This window comes from Stegostoma tigrinum, chromosome 26 (assembly GCF_030684315.1).
Source record: "Stegostoma tigrinum isolate sSteTig4 chromosome 26, sSteTig4.hap1, whole genome shotgun sequence".
NCBI lineage: Eukaryota > Metazoa > Chordata > Chondrichthyes > Orectolobiformes > Stegostomatidae > Stegostoma > Stegostoma tigrinum.
In genome coordinates, this window is record NC_081379.1 from 25,859,103 (window position 1) to 25,879,695 (window position 20,593).

Consider the following 20,593-nt stretch of genomic DNA (forward strand, 5'->3'; position numbering starts at 1 on the left):
TAGGACAATATCAGTACTTACTAACTTTCACGTGGGTTAGCGAGTCACAAACATTAGTTATAAAGTGTTCAGTGGTGGAAGCATACATTGTTGGCAGACTCACCCATGCTTAAACTACTTAGTGTACAATCATGTTATAAAAGGTATGATAGAAACATAACCCCTTTTTCAAAGGGACAAAATTAGTGACCGAAACTCCAATTGTCAATTAAACATTAACTTGAAATCAGCTCCCTCATATGGTCACAATGAGAAACTCTTACAAGCCATATATAGTAATAAATGCTGACATCTAGGACTGTCTTATTGTAAAAGTATGGTGATAACCTAATTATTCTGGTATGTTCCCATCAATGTTACAAATCAGAAGATTTAGGGTTTTAGTGTCTATTGTAATTCAGTGCCCCTCAAATACAGGTATAGAAATTTTAAAAATCATTTTTTTTTTAAAAATAAGAGGGACTCTATTCTCTAATCAAGTCCACCACGTCTATCCAAAATTTACTGAATTTTTTTTAAAAAAACCTACTGAGGTGTGAAATGCCTGGACAGATGAATCTCTAGTACAAGAATGGTTAATGGGTTCTATTCACCTTTACAAAGTCTAAAACTTATACTAGACTGAATAAATTTTATCACATTTATCACTTATAAAGATAATTCTGGGGGTCTCACTGCAACTTACAGTAAATTAACAAAATTAATTTAGCTTCCCACCATCAATTCAAACAACCCCTTCCAAGCCCCCAATACCACCACCAATCCTAGGTAGATATTGTTTAAGCGAAAAGTGATGTCACTCAATAATTATCTTCATCATTAATTGCAAGACAATTATCAATGAATTTCACATTAGTATTTGCATTTCCAAACTTTTGTCTCCTGCTTAGACAAATCACTTACCTCGTTCCTGAGTTTCTCGAGTTCTTTGTCTCTATCTGCGATCAAGGCACTAGTAGTAGTGATGGATTTCTGCAAGGACTTTTTGTCTTCATCAAACTCTTTCTTTAATAGAGATTCTCTGCAGAAAAATCAGATCTCTCAGAAAACTTTCAAATCACAAATTCTTGAAGAACAAATTTTGGTTTCACAGTCACCGGTATACAGCAGCATAGAATTACCCAAAATTAACCGAGCCACAATCAAAATTCAATATTTAGATGATATTCATTAAAATAACTTTTGTACTTCTTTTCAGAAATAGGAAATCTCATACTTACATTTTCATTGATTCTTGTGTCAACATTATGACATTTTAGAACAGCGGTAAGACAAAAACTATTCCAAAGATGACTGGGCCACACTAACACCAAACTGCACTTTCGGTCATCTGAACATGCATTGTTTTGCATACCAATGACTGTATCCATGTAACTAGTACAATTTAACGAAGTTGCATATTTTACAGTTAAAATACTTTAACACAGAAAACACAAAATTAACTTAGAATTTGACATTCACAAAAGGCACATGATGCCAAGCAACAGTTACGTGCGTAGCTTCATTAAAATTACCAGGGCCATGCAAATAAGTATGTTGTGATTCCTGCTTAGATCTGCATGTTTCCTCTCTGAAATTGGTACTAGCCTGAACTTTCAAACAGACTATAAATAATTACAATGACACACATTTCACCACAGATGAGGAAGCATTCACATCCAGCAGGCAAAGAGCAGGTTCATTAAGACACATATAGCATGCTGAACGAAATGAAACCAATTCTTTGAGCGGAGAAGGCAATATAAATTGCTAAATTGATTTCCATGCTATCAGTAATAAACAGGAATGAGAAAACTAGTGGAGAATCTGGGTTTCAAAGCAATAGAACTCAATATTCATAATGAGTTACCCTGCCCAGCTTACGACTATTTGTACTTATTGTACAGCGCAAATTTGTTTAAAATGTCAGAAACAAACATAAAATTGGCAGCTGAAACAGTGAATTTGGTCTCCCCCAATGTTTGCAATCTTTTGTGTCAAGGTTAAGAAAACAGTTCCCAAAACACTTTAAAAGATCATTCATTCATTATGGTAAATATATTTCAGAACTCATGCTGAGACTGTATGATTTATAAGTTGCAAATATTTTCCTGCTACACCTTGGAATTCTACAGTCATTCTCCATTTCAATAATGCTCCTTTTTTTCTTCCTCTCACTAGTGAATAATGTCCCATTTTCCCACATGGAATCCCTATAATGTGGAAAGAGGTCATCTGAGCTATGAAACCCACACCAACCCTTTGTAGACCATCCCAATCACAACCACACCTCACCATCCTATCACCATAACCCCACATTTACCATTGCTAACCCCATATTTACCTTTGCTAACGCACCTAACTTGTGCATCCTGGCCACCACAGAGCAATTTGGCAAGGCCAATCCACCCATCTTTGGGCTGTAGGAGGAAACTAGAGCATCTGGCGAAACCCACAGACACAGGGAAAATGTGCAAATTCCACACAGATACTCCTCCCAAGGCTGGAATCACACCTGGGTTCCTGGAGCCCGTGAGGTAGCAGTGCTAATCGCCCAGTCCACCGTGCAATATCATACACTACTGACCAAATTTTTGCTCACTTACTCAACCCACCTACATTTCCTCTGTAACCTCCTTATGTTGCCAGGAAGACCTATTTTCCTATGTATGTTTGAGTCATTAGCATATTTAGCGATCATACCTTCAGTTCGTTCATGTGAATCAGAGTTATACGGCATGGAAACAGACCCTTTTGTTCAACTCATTTGTGCCAACCAGACATCCTAAACTGATCTAGTCCCATTTGCCAGGATTTGGCCCATATCCCTCTAAATGCTTCCTATTCATTTGCCCATCCACAGGTCTTTTTAATGTTGTAATTGTATCCACCTCCACCATCATCTCTGGTGACGTGTTCTATACATGCATCACCCTCTGCACGTGAATGTTGCCCCTCAGGTCCCTTCTAAATCCTTCCTCGCTCACTTTAAACCTTTGTCCTCTAGTTTTGAATTCCCTCACCTTGGAAAAACACCTTGGCTATTCAATTCTAGGTATATTTTTATTAAATTAATTAGACCATACATTTCTGACTGCCATGAAAACCATCCAAAAAATACACAATTACATCTGAATTGTACCTTCAGTTCTGTAGCCCTCAATACCCTGTGCTTAAAACAACAACTTCTGCCTTCTAGTTTTTGGCTCCCCTACCTTGAGAAAAAGACTTTGGCTATTCATGCTATCCATGCCTCTCATGGTTTTATAAACACTACTATAAGGTCACCCCACAGCCTCTGACATGCCAGGGAAACAAGCCCCAGCCTATATAGCCTCTCCCTTTAGCTCAAACATGCCAATCCCAACAACATCCTTACAAATCTTTTCTGAATCCTTTCAAGTTATAAGTATCTTTCCTATAGCAGGGAGACCAGAATTAAATGCAGTATTCTAAAAGTGGCCTCACCAATGTCCCGTATAGCTGCAACATGATGTCCCAACTCCTATACACAATGCACTGTCCAAGGAAAGCAAGCTTGTCAAATGCCTTCTTCACTATCTCATCTACCTGTGACTCCACTTTCAAGGAACTATGCATTTGTACCTGTAGGTCTCTGTTTGGCAACAATCCAGAGGGCCCTACCCTTTAAGTCCCACCCTTACCAAAATGCAACACACCTCACATTTATCTAAATAATGTTAATATAAATTGAGACACTTTGAGGTCCCAACATAGACCTATATGGGACATCACTTGTCACATCCTATCAATTTAAAAAAGACCCAAATTATAGAACAGAAAACAAATATTGTTTTCTGTCAGCCAGCCAATTACTATACACACAAATACTCTATGAGCATTTACATCATACAATAACCTTTGCTTGGACATCTTGTCAAATGCCTTTTGAAAATCCAAGGAGAGTCCATTTTACTCCTTCAAAGATCTCCAATAGGTGGTTAAATAGGATCTTCCTTTCTCAAAGCAATGCTGATTAACCCTGACTTTGTATTTTTGTGAAGAAGTGTTCAACTATAATTTCCTTAGATATAATTTTAACATTTGCCCCATGACAAATGTCATGCTAAATAGCCTAAAGTTTACTGTCTTCTGCCTCCCCCCTCAAATATACAGATTATATTTAAAAATAACCCAAAAATAAATGAAGTATTCATTCAATTCATCCAGTATTTCTTTATTCTTACTATTAAGTCGCCATTCTCACTCTACTCCTTATAATTAGTTGTAAAAACTCTCTTTATCCAATTTTAAACTTCTAACCAGGTTCCTCTCACTAATTTCTTCCACATGATTTAATCTTTGTTCTTGTTTTTTATATTCTTTATAGGTCTCTGTTCTTCATATTCTGAATAACTATCTGACCTTCCATTCACCTTTGTGCAATTAAATGCTTTAGGTATTAAAGTCACTTGGCAATTGTCATCCCTTCATCACAAACAATATTGCTTCTTGCATACTTTGCCCAACATTGTTGTCATTATTAGGGATACATAGTGTTGATTACTGTCCTCTAGTAACTTCTTTCCACTATTCCCTATCTCCACTCAAATCAATCCTACATTTGACCTCCTGAACCAAAGTCATCTCTAACTATTGCACTAATGCAATTGATGATCAAGTGTTAACCACTCCGCCTTTATCTAGCTTCCTGTTCTTTTTGAATGACATATACTTGTTAATATTCAGGACATAATCTTCTTCATCTACAGCCACGTGTTTGTAATGGTGATCAGATCACAATTACTCCTGCATGTTTTTACTTTGGTACGAATGCTATATGCATTCAGATACAGAGCCTTTGGTTTTGCCTTATTGTTATCTTCGTAACACCTAGTCTTGACTGTTGACAGTTGGGTGCATTCCTAGGTGTTTTCCTCCGTGTCCCTTCCGGAAATTCTCTAACCTTCATTTTCCATATTATTATTTTGCTCTCCTGTCTCAACTCTACCTTTTTATTTGCAACATCAATCTGAGTTTAATTGCTCACCCTTTGCTTGGTTTAAAGCCCTTTCTATTTTCCTAATTATAGAGATTGCCACACAACACATCCCAGATTATTCACAACAGTACAGATCCCACTCTCCCCAGTGCTGCTTCCAGCGCTGTACAGAACTGGATCTCACTTCTCCCACACCTCTCTGAGACATGCATTCATTTCTAACATTATTTTCCCTATGCTAATTTGCATGTGGCTCAGGTCATAACCCTAGAGAATATGTTAGAAGCTCTGCTTTCTATTCCAGACCGTGGCTACTGATAAACACTCAGCACGACCTTTTTCCTAGTTCTACCTATGTCATTGGTACCTACTTGCAACATGACCACTGGATCGGACCACTCCCTCTACAATTTCTTTTCCAGCATACAGCAGTTATCCCACACACCAGCACTAGGCAAACAACTGAGCAACCCAGATGAACACTCTTTGCTGCAGAGAACAGTGTCAGTCCCCTTCACTATTACCCGCCCGAGTACTATTACATTCCTTTTAGTAACTCTGCTTGAATGGCTTCCTGAACCATGCCGTCATGATCAGTTAACTCATTCATCCTGAAGCACTCACTTCAAGCTGAAAGAATTTCAAATCTGTTGAACAATCGCAAAAGCTGAAGCTCCTTTACTCCTGCTTTACTTGCAGTCACACACCCTGCCATTCCTGAGCACTGGTCAAATCAGATGGCCCTAGATTGAAGAGTGAGATCTCCTTCTGGAATTAAGTGTCCAAGCAACTCTTCCCCCTTCCTGATATACCACAGCACCTGTAGCTTGGCCTCCAATCCACTGACTCTGAGCCAACGTTCTTGTTTGCTCTGAATCACACTGGCATTCGGAAGCTCCACATTCTGCATGTGCAGTTCATTACATACCTTGATATGTTTGTGTTAATTAAATTATAATTAATGTGTTCCACCTCCCAGTCAATTTTTCTATTGCCAACAAACTTTACCAATACTCAAACAGCTTCCTAATAGTTGCATTTACTTAAGTGGTTTGAAAAAAAAACCTTTGCAATATCAGTAACAAACACATTCTCCAACAAGTTACTCACAAATCAATCAACCCATGATTTTTCTATGATAACACTGTTTAATTACCTTCTCCTGCAGCCATGCCACCTATACCAAAGCCCCGATCCAGTACTCTCCAAAAGCGGCAGTTGTTTAACTCTGCCTCCTCACTTTTGTCTTGAAACTAACATGCTTCAAGAGAGCACAGCATGCATTCACCATGTCAGCAGGACAAGCAGTGAAGTTAAAAGGCAGTCGCTCAGCTTCAGATTCAGCACTTGCTGAAGACATGCTGTGGAGGCTGCCAATCACCAGAGGAAAGCATTAGCTGCCTTCACTTGGCATGAGGAAGTAACATTGATTTGCTTAGCTGGACACAGATACAGTCAAAAGAATGTCGGTGACAATGGAGTTAGCGTATCAAGTGTTCCTGCATCAGGTGGTGATCTTGGATACAACAGAAAAAAGGATAATATGTGAAATCCCTGACTTGTACTTCAATTCCTAGCACCTCCATTACAAATGGCTACACGTGATGACCAAATTTTGTTTTGAACATTTCAACCATAATCCATTGGGGTAAAAACGCTTAGAAATATCTATAAATGAATATTATTGCTTAATATATCCAACTGCCATACCCTATCTGGAACTATTGGGTAGTATCAGCTCACATGTTTCACAAAATGGATTAAACACAGAGTTCAGGTTCAGCTAGAGCTCAAGTTTCGTCTAATTTTCAATCAAAATGCGATCGAAAATTCTTAAAACCATAGAAAATGCAATGCGTCTTATATGTTAAAAAATTTTCAATGAGTTGAAATTGTGTGTTTTGGAAGACTGACAAATAAATTCAAGTTTATGTCCTGTGACAGAAACCTGAATAAATATTACAGCATTTAAATTTCTCCAAAAACAAATTTAGTACTTTATGTCATCAGTTGATACATTGGAAATTAGGGCATGCTCTGAGATTTTTATAGCCATTAATTCAAATCATCAGGCAATAAAACAGCATGTGTCTGATATGCCCAATCAGAGTGTGAAATTTCCACCAGCTGCACAGTCAAAACATTACTCCCCTAGTGTCATCAGCAGTTGTTCGCATAACACTAAAGATGAAGAATAACTATTTCTCTAAATAATTTTTCTCTCCTCTATTTTTAAACCAAAGCATGAAAATCTGCTGTTGGCCTCTGACATAAACGTAATCTTTCAGTTTTGCACACCATTATCTGGGTGGATCAGAGAACTGCCTTTGTATCGTACAAACTCATTTTCTTTGGAACTTTATTACAGTGACAGAGAGTTGAAAGAAAAAATTAATCAACATGTCAGGGCAGAAATTAAATTTAAATTCCAGAGAATAAAGTTTTCTAACCACTGCAGCAGACTTGCCTTTTCAAATTTAGAACAACAGTTGATATTGTACCTATCAATTCCGTTAAATAAGTTCCTGCTTGGAATGGGATAGAAGATAAATGGATATTTACAGAGAGATTACACATGCTCTACGGAATACAACAGTTCCACTGATGTTTTGATCATGGAAATGTCAGAAAGGGAACTGGTCAGATTTTAAACTGAGCTTTAAATATATAGAGATATTGCATTTTTGTTTCACTCCTCAGGTGAGAAAAATTTTCTACAAAACTTGCTGTCATATGGTTAAAACAGTTGAGTCCACTTTAGGGCTGACTGAATATGGTCAGAAGAGGGAATATTGGTGAGGTGCATGATCTTATATTTAAGTTTTTAGATGAACCGGGAAGTTGGTATTTCTTTACAGTGATACAGCACAGAAACAGACTTGGAATATTGCATGCAATTTTAGTCTCCTTTTCTGAGGAAGGATGTGCTGTTGCTTTCAAAGCAATGCAGCAAAGGTTTATCAGGCTGTTTCTGGGGATGGCGGGTCTGATGTATGAGGAGAGATCAATGAGGTTGGGATTGTTTCCGCTGGAGATCAAAAGAATGAGAGGTGATCTCAGAGGCTTATAAAATTCTAACAGGACTGGACTAGATGCGGGGAGGATGTTCCAGATGGTGGGTGTGTCCAGAGCCAGGGGTCACAGTCTGAGGATTCGGGGTAGACAATTTAGGACAGAGATGAGGAGACATTTCTTCACCCAAGAGTGGTGAGCCTATGGAATGCCACAACATTGAATGTATTCAATAGGCAACGGGATGTAGTACTTGGGGCAAATGGGATCAAAGGTTATGGTGAGAAAGCGGGGATTAGGCTACTGAGTTGGGCGATCAACCATGATCATGAAGAAGGGCAGAGCAGGCTTAAAGGACCCAATGGCCTCCTCCTGCTCCTATCTTCTATATTTCAGCCCAACTTAACCAGGCCAACTAAGTTTCATGTGTTTCTGTTTGGCCCACATCACTTTAACCCATTCCTATTCAAGCACCTGTCCCAATGAATTGTAAATGGTGTAACTGCACCTGCATCTACCACTTTCTTTGGCAGTTCACTCCACATGCCAACTATGCTGTGAGAAAAAGTTACCCCTCATGTCCCTTTTAAATCTTTCTCCTCTCACTGTAAACTTCTGCCTCCACTTTTGGACTCTCCTCCCCTGGGGAAAAGACCTTTGCTACTTACTGCTATCTATGCCCCTCATGATTTTATAAACATTGATAAGGCTGCCCCTCAACATCTTACTCTCCAGAGAAGAGAGTCCCAGCCTATCCAATCTTTCGCTATAACTGAAACCCACCAGTCCTGCTAACCTTCTCAAAATTCCTTGCTGAACACTCTCCAATTTAATAGCGTCCTTGATAGGGTGACCACAACTGTGCACAGTACTCCAAAAGTGGCCTCAGTGCTATCTTGTACAACTTCAACACAACAGAGTGCTTTGAGGAAGGCATAAAAAAGGTCCATGATGGCAGAGCAGTAGATGTTATTTATTTGGATTTTAGTAAAGTCTTTGACAAGGTTCCACACAGTAGACTAATTCATAAAGTTAGGTCTCATGGGATTCAGGGTGATCTTGCCAATTGGATACTAATTAGATACAGGGTAGGCGACAGCACAGTGGTATTATTGCTAGACTACCAACCCAGAAACCAAGCTATTGTCCTGAGGACCCAGGTTTGAATCCTACCACAGCAGATGATGGAATGCGAATTCAATAATTAAAAAAGGGTCCACAATTAAGAATCTAATGATTACCATGAAATCATTGTTAATTGTCAGAAAAACCCATCTGATTCACTAATGTCCTTCAGGGAAGCAAAGCTGCCACCTTCACCTAGTCTACATGTGAATCCAGAACCACAGCACTGTGGTTGACTCTCAGGTGCCCACCAAAATGGCCTAGCAAACCACTCAGTTGTACCAATTGCTACAAAGTCTCAAAGAAATGAAATCAGATGGATCGCCTGGCATCGACCTAGGCGACAGAAAAGACAACAGCAGAAACAGCCCTGTCGAACCTGCAAAGTCCTCCTCACTAACATCTGGGGGCTAGTACCAAAACTGGGAGAGCTGTCTCACAGGCTAGTCAAGCAACAGCCTGACATAGTCATAGTCGCAGAATCATACCTTACAGACAATGCCCCAGACACCACCATCACAGGATATGTCCTGTCCCACCAACAGGACAGACCCAGCAGAGGTGGTGGCACAGTGGTATGCAGTCAGGAGGGGTAGGAGTCCTCAACATGGAGTCCGGACTCCATAATGTCTCGTGGCTTCAAATTACACATAGGCTAGGACAGCTCCTGCTGCTTACCGTGTACCTTTCCCTCAGCTAACGAATCAGTTCTCCTCCATGTTGAGCAGGACCTGGAGGAATGACTGAGGATGGCAAGGTCACAAAATGTACTCTGGGTGAGAAACTTGAATGTCCACCATCGAGAGTGGCTCAGCAGCAGTACTACTGATCGAGTTGGTCGGCTCCTAAAGGACGTAGATGCTAGACTGGGTCTATGGCTGGTGTGAGGGAACCAACAAGAGGGAAAAACATACTTGACTTCATCCTTACCAATCTGCCAGCTGCAGCTGCATCTGTCCATGACAGTATTGGTAAGAGTGACCATCGTACAGTTCTTGCGGAGAACAAGTCCTGCCTTCACTTTTTAAAAAATTCCATTGTGTTGTGTGGCATTACCACCACGCTAAATGGTTCAGATTTAGCACAGATAGAGTAACTAAAGACTGGGCAACCATGAGGTGCTGTGGGCCATCAACAGCAGCAGAAACGTACTCCAGCATAATCTGTAGCCTCATGGGCCTGCATATCCCCCACTCAACCATTACCCTCAAACCAGGGGATCAACCCTGGTTCAGTGGAGTGTGCAAGAGGGCATGAAATGAGCAGCACCAGGCGTACCTGAAGATGAGGTGGATCTGGTAAAGCCACCAAACAAGACTACTTGCATGCCAAACAGTGAAAGCAAGTGATAGGCAGAGGCAAGCAATCCCACAAACGGATCTGATCCAAGCTCTACAGGCCTGACACATCCAGTCACGAATGGTGGTGGACAATTAAACAAGTTGCTGGAGGAGGCGGCTCCACAAATATTCCCATCCTCAACAATGGGGGAGCCCAGCACATCATTGCGAAAGGCTGAAGCATTTCCAGCAATCTTCTGCCAGAAGTGCCAAGTGGATGATCCATCTCCGCCTCCTCCAATGATCCCCAGCAATACAGATACCAGTCCTCAGCCAATTTGATTCACTTGACATGATATCAAACAACGGTTGGAGACACTGAATACTGCAAAGGCTATGGGCCCTGACAACATTCTGTGCTCTAGAATTTGCCGCTCCCTTAGACAAGCTGTTACAGTACAGTTAAAACACCAGCATCTACCTGGCAATGTGGAAAATTGCCCAAGTATGTCCTGTACGCAAACACAAGACAAATCCAATCAGGCCATTTACTGCCCTATCGGTCTACTCTCAATCATTTGTAATGTGATGGAAAGTGTCATCACAGCATTATCAAGCAGCACATGCTCAGTGATGTCCAGCTTAGGTTCCACCAGGACCATGCCGATCTTGATCGCATTACAGCTTGGTTCAAACATGGATTAAAAAAGCTGAACACCAAAGGTGACGTGAGCGACATCCCTTGGCGTCAAGCAGCATTCGACTGACTGCGGCGTCAAGCAGCATTCAACTGACTGCGGCGTCAAGGAGCCCTAGCAAAACTGGAATCAATCAGTATCGGGGGCAAACATGCCAGTGGTTGGCGTCCTACCTGACACAAAGGAAGATCGTTTTGGATGTTGGAGGTCAATCATCTCAGGTCCAGGACACCTCTGCAGGAATTCTTCAGGGTACGGACCTAAGTCCAACCAACTTCAGCTGTTTCATCAATGACCTTCCCTCCATCATAAGATCAGAAAGTGGGGTTGTTCGCCAATAATGCACAATGTTCAGCACCATTCATGACTCCTCAAATACTGAAGCAGTCTATGTTTAGCCGCAAACAAGACCTGGACAATATCCAGGCTTAGGCTGACGAGTGGCAAATGATATTCATGTCACACAAATGCCAGGCTATGACCACGATCCTCTGACATTCAATGGTGTTACCATCACTGAATTCCCTCACTATCAACACCCTGGGGGTTATCATTGACCAGAAACTCAACTGGATTCACCAAATAAACATAGTGGCTACAAGAGCAGGTCAGAAGCTAGGAATGTTGTGGCGAGTAACTTACCTCCTGACTCCTCAAAGCCTGTCAACCATCTACAAGGCACAAGTCAGGAGTGAGATGGAATATTTGACTGTTGGGGCTGCACCTATCCAGGCAAGAAGCTTGACACCATCCAGAACAAAGCAGCCTGCTTGATTGACACTACATCCACAAGCATCCATTCCCTCCACTATCAAAGCTCAGTACACACCGTTGCCACTATCTACAAGATGCACTACAGAAATTCACGGAAGATCATCAGTCAGCACCTTCCAAACTCATGACCACTTCCAACCAGAAGGACAAGGCAGCAGACATAAGGCAAAACCACAAACCCCAAGTTCCCCTCCAGGTCACTCACCATTCTGACCTGGAAATATTTAACTGCTCCTTTACTGTCACTGGGTCAAAATCCAGAAATTCCCTCCCTAATGACACTGTGGGTCAACGCACAGCAGGAGAACTGCAGCAATTCAAAAGACAGCTCACCAGCAGCTTCTCAAGGGCAACTATGGATGGGCAAGAAATGCTAGCCAGCCTGCGACACCAACAACCCAAAAATGAAATGAACAGAAAGAAAACATAATTGGCTTAGTGGCAGGAGATAGAAAAGCAACACACCTCTATTATTCTAACTGGAGGCTTGTGACCAGTGGTGCTTCTTAGAGATCAGTGTGGGTCCTCTTTTGTTTGTCAATTATATGATTTGGATGAGAATACAGAAGGCATGGTTACTACATTTGTGGATGACACCAAAATAGGTGGCATTGTAGACAGTGCAGAAGGTTTTTGAAGCTTACAAAGGGATCTTGATCAAATAGGTGAATGGGCTGAGAAATGGTAGATGAAGTTCAAACTGGATAAATGAGGGATACTGCATTTTGGTACAACTAACAAGTGTAGGGCTTATACAATTAATGGTAGGGCCTTGGCTAGTTTTGTAGAAGAGAGGGGCCTAGGGGTACAGGTACATCATTCTTTCAAGTTTGAGTCACATATAGACAGGGTGGTTGAAAAGGGGTTTTGCACGCTTGCCTTCATTGCTCAGTCCTTTGAGTATAGGAGTTGGGAAGGCATGTTGAGGTTGTACAGGACATTGGTGAGGCCTCTTCTGGAATACTGTATCCAGTTCTGGGCACACAGTTATATGAAGGACATCAAACTGGAGAGGTCAGAACACATTTACTAGGATGTTGCAGGTATGGAAGGTTTGAATTACGAGGAAAAGGTTGGATAGGCTGGGACTATTGTTACTGCAGCATGAGTGGTGGGCATGAGTGGGAGGGTTGGTCATGGATTTCCTGCACTTCTGCCCTCAAACCCCCTCGCTACGACAAGGATAGAGTCCTCCTGGTCCTGGCACACTACCCCACCAACTTCTGAATCCAATGCATCATCCTCCGCTACTTTCACCACATGCAACGAGACCCCACCATGAAAGAGATATTCCCCTCCCCACCCGTCTGCTTTAAGTATGGGCTACTCTCTCCGCAACTCCCTCGTCTGCTCCACACTCCCCACCAGCGCCACCATACCCAGCAATTTTCCCTGCAACCACAGGAAATGCAACACCTTTCCCTTCACCCCCATCCAAGGCCCCAAACAAACATTCCGTATATGACAGGGATTCACCTATATGTCTTGTAACCTGGTCTACTGTATCCGTTGCTCCTGATGTGGTCTCCTCGGCATCGGAGGGAGCAAACACAGACGCAAGGACAGATCTGTGGAGCAAATGCGCTCTGTTCACTCCAATAAAAAACATCTTCTGGATGCCAGCCATTTCAACTCCCTGGCAACATGTCCATCCTCAAAATGTCACAATGAGGCCACATGAAAATTGGAGGAAGAACATCTTAGATTCCACCTCAGGAGCTTACAGCCCAATGGCCTCAACACAGAATTTACCAGTTTCAAAATCTCCCCAACACCAGCTTCATCCCATGTCCAACCCTCACACATGTTCCCCCCTCCTTGACCTGACACAACCTGTCCATCTTCCTTCTCACTTATCCGCCCCACCCTTCCCACTGACCAATGTCTACAATCCCTTTCCTGCATCCACCTATCACCACTCAACCTGCCTTCACCCAGCCCCACCTCCCCTTCCCTCCACTGATTTCTAAGCCCCCTCCCTGTTCCCAGTCCTGATGAAGGGTCCCGATGTGAAACATCGATTTTCTAGTTCCTCTGATGCTGCCTGACCTTCTGTGTTCCTCCAGCTCCACAATGTATTGACTCCGACTTCCGGCACCCGCAGTCCTTGCTATGTCCTTGATGGTAGTTGTCTTTTACCCGAGATGAGGGATTTCAAGACTAGGGGGCACATTCTTAAGGTGAAAGGAGAGAGATTAAAAATAAAGCATTTTTTTTTAAGATACTGAGTGTGGTTTGCATGTGGAATGAACTTTGAGGAACTGGTGGATGTGAATACAATTACAACATTTAAAAGACATCTGGATTGATATATGAATAGAAAAGATAGAGGAATATGGGCCAGAAGCAGGCAGGTGGGACTAGTTTAGTTTGGGATTATGTTTGGCATGGACTGGTTGGGCTGAAGGGTCTGTTTCTGAGCTGTATGACTGACGTCCCAGCTGCTACGCACAATGCTTTACAGAATTTCATCAGGGTGTGCTTGCATTCTATTGTAGAATGACCACACAAACTGAAAATATTTTAGAAAATCCTCAAATATTAAATGTAATCAAAGTATTTCTAACAATTATACACCATACTAGCTTAAATCGCTGGCCATCATGATGGCTATGTTAATCTAATGATCAAATTAGAAAATTAGATTGGTATATCTAACTGTTTTCCGAACCTAAAGCTCTCAACTTTCAGGTTGTAAGTTTGAAACTTAAAGACTAGATGCTCAAAATACCAGCATTACCTACAACGAACAGGAATCCAACAACTATTCAAGTTATTGAGACAAACTACGAACATTTCTGTAAAACTAATTTAATAGTGCTTTTTGTTTTTTCAATTTGTATCAAAGGTTCCTTGCATCACCCAGATTCTCCTCTTACTATGAAAGTAAGAAAAAAGTCTAGTCATGAAGCAAATACCTTGAAGTGTTATTGGGCAAGCTTTAAAAATGCAAGATAACAAGAAGCACAAGTTAGAAACATGGAGGAAAAATGCAAATTACAATCCAGGAAGTTACATAATTCCGCATTAAATGGTTTATTTCGTTAAAAAGCTGCTTGAAATAATTCACACAGAAGCAAGACACAGTAAAGGAAGGTTGCAGCCATAGTATGTACAAAGAATATAGTTCGATTGGTTTTGGCTACTTATTGTAACGTGGATAGACTTTTTTCAGTCTTACCATCAAAGACAGACAGATTTAGCAAGGACAGCAAAATTAGGAGAAGGAGAGAGAAAGGAGTGAGATGAGGTTTTAGAAGTAGTGCAAAGACACAATGACACTTTGCAAGCCACAGTGACTTCTTCGACAAGCTTGCGTTAGCACAGAAACACAAGTCAATGTTCACTGAAATAGATATCCATTTACAACAGTTACAGCACAGGTTCATTCTTGACATTTGGAAAATCAGAGATGATCAGGTTTTTGCTAACATATGTAAATTTAACTGCTTCCTGATTTTTCTCCTGAAATAACAAGGGCTACTGTGTTATTTTTCCACTAAATGCAAGCAAAGGTAGAATTTGCCACTTTGATCAGCCAATACTAAGAACAGATACAGTCTAAGTTTTCTTTAGGTATTTAGGTTTAGTTGGACTGAAAGAGGAGGTCATTTTTAAAAATATAATTTTAGGAAAAAGTAAGAATGGAAAATATTTCCCTGAGCTCTCAAAGGATTTACATATATTTTCAACAGTGACCCAAATAATGGTTGAAGCATTTTAGTGACCTCAAATTTAAACAAAAAAAAACTTGAAAGATAATGACCTAATTTTAAAAATGACGGAATTTAGAATGCAGAAGTGGAATACACAGTGGTATTTTAACAGTGGTATTGCTGCATGTGAAATGGAATTATGCTCATAACATTGCATTTTTCCACATAAGTAGAATGCAAATGTTTCTCCTTCCGGAAATGCATTCTGGACAAAATTAACAAAATCATTCTGATTGCCTATGCTACCTTTTAACTTGCACACAATTCAGTTCAGATCCAGTCTGGTTTGCCTACACCCATAAATTTTGAGAACATTATACTGGACATCCATAATTCACATTCCTGCTATGTTCCTTCTTTCTACTCATGCATAAACATGGCGTAGAAGCAATAGCATCTCTTCTTTGGTTAGATGTAATGTTCTGAGCTTGATTACATCTCAACAGAGCAAGATCCAGGTCACAGAATAAGGCAGAGGAACTTGTTCGAGTAAATGTACTCCTTACCATTTGAAACTTGTTACATTTTCTTTAAACAAAGATAAACATTTGCATTGAAATTAAGTGCAAGGAAGTTTTATATATGTAAAAATGTCCTTTTACTTTTTTCAATAATTCTGTTACAGACAAATGACTACGGATTATTAAATAATATTGAAATAACTGTACTTCCATAAGCGTTACTTTATTAACTGTAAAATTTTGAAAAATTCAGATTTCATCTATATTAGAGATTAATCTATATTAACCTAGTTACATACAGAAAATCCGCAGCAGATCCGGCAGCAACTATCAAACAAGAAACACATTTAACATTTCACAAGAGTAAACTTTGATCACAATAGCTCTGATATGTCACTAAACTGAAGTGTTAATTCTGTTTCTCTCAACTTAAGATGCTGCCAGACCTGTTGCCATTTTCAGTAGTTCTTCCTTTAGATTTCCCACATTTGGAGTACTTAGCTCTGGTTATGTTTATTTTTAGATCTCATCATTTCAGCAGTAAAATTTGAATATTAAATAAGCTTACAACAGTCTCATTGCAATGATTGGAGTTTCAAAAATAAGACAAAGAATCTTCTGAATATTACAATGCTAAAGTTACTTTTCTCGTTAAATCCGCTTCCTTGGTTTTACAATGAGCCAGTTCCAAAAATATTCCAAACATTAAAATTTTTAACTTGGGCAGTTTAATGGCAAATGTATTAAAGACAAATTGTTGAACAGGAAAATATCACATCTAATTACTGTTTCACGATCAGCAATTCTTAACACAGGACGAGTATAAAAGTGGCCTAAAATATTGTTGAATTGCACATTGTGAAACTGGAAGTTTTACGTTAGGTTTAAAATCGAGATCAATCTTAACTTTCCAGCACATGTTACGTAAATGACTACTTTTGGATGTTTCCATGGTAAAATGGTTACGCACAAAGTGTATATGTTTGTCCATCAACATAGTATGCTGTGATGGGCCAATTTAATTGTATCAGTGTAGCAAAGGAGGCAGCCATTAGGTCCATCGATTCCTGCTGATTCTCTGTACAACAATCCAATCACTCCGTTCAATTATTTTTCCTGTCATTGATGGTCACTTACATTTAGCAGCCAAGTTATTTTTGCATTATTTAAAAAGCTGATTTGGTTAACTCCTATGCTGAAGTATTCCCCTGATGCCCTAGGATATTTTGACATGCATGTTCAGGTATTATGCGTCACAATTTGGAGGGCTTACCTTTTTTTCATTTCTAGCAGCTGATTATTGAGTGCAGATCGCTCCTCTTCGAGCTGAAGTAAAAGCAAAACCTTTTAGTTTCCAAGGTCTTTTAAAACAGGCATCTAACATTTAGATTTGTTGTTCAAATACTCAAGCTCAATGAGCTATATTAAAACATAAATCCCAAATCAGTAACAGAATATGAATGGCCATTAACAGTATCCAATATTGACATGCTCACCATAACTACCACAGGTATTAATTCCTGAATATTTGACTGCTAACTCGAGATGAATACTACACGTTGGAAACAGCGCAGGAGAAGGCATGCCAATATTGCTATCTATTTCTGCATAAATCCTTCCTGGCTTGCAAAGAAAATCATGCTCCAGAGTCAAGGTCAACTGATGCTTTCAAAAGGAAATTGGATCATTATCAGAGAAAGAAAGTTGTGCAGCATTGTAAGGAAGAGACAAGTGACATGAGGTGAAGTCTTCCTATGGGGGCTACTGTAGCCATCATGTGCAGAATGGCCTCCTACAAAGCTACAAACCATTCTATGATTCTAATGTAGATAGAATTAAAACAGGCAAATGTGAGAGACGACTCTCATAATATAGCACCTTTAATACCTTGAAATGTTTCACGACGCTTTACAAATACATTTTCAAATGCAATTTGACAATAAGCTGATCATATGCTTGGTCAAAGAGTCAGACTTTAGGGACCACCTTAAATTAGTAGCAGAGCTCGAGAGATTTCAAGAGGGAATTTCAGAGATTAGGGATAGGCAGCTGATAGTGTAATATTTATAAATCGGCATTGCACAACAGGCTAGAATTAGAAGATTCCATATATCTTGGAGGGTTGTAGGTCTGGGAGGACAGATTGAAAGAAAAAACATGAAGGAATTTGATAGCAAGTTTAGATAATGAAAGAGACATTATTTAGCCAGAAGTTAATGTGGACAAGTGGAAATTGATGGGTTAACAAACTCAGGTGCAATAGAACAAACACAGTTTTGGATGACCTGAAATACAGAAGATAGAAAATGGGAAGAAAGCCTGTAATGTGCTGTAATAATCAGGTTTAGCACTAACTGGAGGGCTTGGAAAAGGGTTTCAGCAAAATTGTTAGGACCCACAATGTACTGCATGGGAGTGTAAAAGAAGCAGATTCAAATGTGGGTTTCAAAGGGGATATGAATAGGCAACAGAAGAATAAAAAATTTAAGGGGTTGCATGGGAATGAGAGTAGCAGATTTGGTTTTGTGCAGGGCCAGCAAATATATCTTAAGTGGAACAGCCTCTTTCTGTGATATGAAATGATGCATTTGCTCATAAACTATTTGTATTTCCACAAGAGACTTAATTTGCCCCTATCAGAGGATTAAAAAAGCATAGACACTAGACCGAAAACTGTACAAAAAAAAAAAAATCGATTTTAGAACAAAAATTGTGAAACTCAAGAATACTAATTTTGTTAAAACTACTTCCCATAGCAAAACAATTTAGCACACTTTGGCAGAAATTTGAAAGGAAACATTTTTCAAAAATGCTTCAGTGCTTAAAATCAGGATTTCAATTTTTCTTTATTTCTTATTACTTTCACCCAGAGATAAAGAACTTAGCATGCGTGTTAAAATGTCAGCTCTCCTAGAACATTTTACAGCCAAGTGAATATCTTTGATCCGCACTCATTATTGCAAATGTAAGAAAATGTAGGATGCCAGCTTGCACACAGAAGTGCCACGCAAATAGCAGTGAAATAAATGACAACATTTAGTGATGTTAATTGAGGGATACATGCTGACCTGCAGTCCAGGTGAAGGGACCTCAGGGGCAGCTTTTACCACAGAGGCTGGCATGTATATGGAACAAGCTGCCAGAGGAAGGGTACAATTACAACATTTAAACAGGTACGTGGATCGGAAAGGTTTATAGAGGGATACAGGCCAAACACAGGCAAATGGGACTAGTTTAGCTTAAGAAACCTGGCTGGCATGGATGAGTTGGGCTGAAGGACCTTTTTCCATGCTTACTGACTAACTGTTTCTTATTTTCTTCAAATAACAGATCTTTTACATTCATCTGGCAAAGTTGAAAGGACCGCGATTTTACATTGCGCCTCTAGTGTAGCACTTCAACACAAATTGTGAGACATCCTTGGTTCCTTGCTCAAATTTTTAGAATGGGTTCTGGATACACAACATTCTGTTTGAGGTATGAAAGTACTACCACTAAGCCAACACACATTTTTAATTTGTGCGGCTAATAATGTTGATAATCACCTGCTTTTGAACGACTTAAGTGCATTCATGGCTGTTCTGTGTTGCAATGTACAACCTACAACATCCCACTGCAATAACTCACCAAGGTTTCTTAGACATGTCTTCTAAACCTATAACCTCTACCACCTAAAAGCACAAAAAAGTAGTAGATGCATGGGATCAACACTACTTGCAAGTTTCCCTCTGAGCCATGCACCATTCTAACACGTAATTACACTGCGGTTCCTTCATTGCAACTGGATCGGAATTCTTCGCTACATCTACATCATGTGGACTGTAGTCGTTCACCGTTGGTTCAAGTTCACCACCAGCCTCTCCTTGGCAATTTGGGACAGGCAATAAATGCCAGCTGATCCAATGACATTCACATTCTATGAATTACTAAATGAAAAGCAGCAAATCTAACAATCAATGTGTTTGGTCCTTTTATCCAAGTTATTGATATAGATTGTAAGCAGTTGAAGCTTCAACATGACACAGTTAGAACTGCCGATGTTGGAGTCAGGATAACAGAGTGTGGACCTGGAGGAACATAACAAGCCATGCAGCATCAGAGCAGAAAAGTTGACATTTCGGAAGGGTCCCAACCCAAAATGTCAACTTTCCCGCTCCTCTGATGTTGCCTAGCCTGCTGTGTTCTTCCAGCACCACACTTATCGTGAGGCCTCAGCATTGATTTTTGTAAAACATTGCTTATTGTATCTTTCCAATCCAACATATTCTTTCTGGTGTCAGTGCAATATCAGATTTATTGAATTAAAAAGAAATTACATGTTTCTCGGTTCAAAATAAATGACTTAGACACTGCGTATTTTCCATTCAATGTGTTTATCATGTACTTAGACAAGGACATTCTTGATATAATTAAAATCTACACTGCATTAAAATGTTTCTTTTCAGAGCTTTGAAAGTTCATTTTGGTACTGTCCTACTGTACACAGATGTTTCTTGCACATCAACAGAGGCTTGTGACTCTTGGCCAGGATGTTCATGAATTTTAAAAAGAGAGAGGTATACTTCCGAAATTACCACAAAAACAA

At 40.0% G+C, this 20,593-nt stretch overlaps 1 protein-coding gene across 4 annotated transcripts in view; it reads right to left on the bottom strand.

Moving 5' to 3' along the window:
- The window catches only part of LOC125464015 (CAP-Gly domain-containing linker protein 1-like), a 146,652-nt gene that overhangs the window by 12,278 nt on the left and 113,781 nt on the right, over positions 1 to 20,593 (bottom strand). For 2 of the 4 annotated variants that reach the window (XM_059655059.1, XM_059655058.1), the window contains 4 exons: positions 17,282 to 17,334; positions 14,978 to 15,007; positions 14,750 to 14,770; positions 904 to 1,021 (listed from right to left, as the gene is read on the bottom strand). In XM_059655059.1, the coding sequence (XP_059511042.1) occupies positions 904 to 1,021; positions 14,750 to 14,770; positions 14,978 to 15,007; positions 17,282 to 17,334 (222 nt within the window). The remainder of the gene's footprint in view (positions 1 to 903; positions 1,022 to 14,749; positions 14,771 to 14,977; positions 15,008 to 17,281; positions 17,335 to 20,593) is intronic. The other 2 variants (XM_059655062.1, XM_059655060.1) reach the window with 1 other exon arrangement.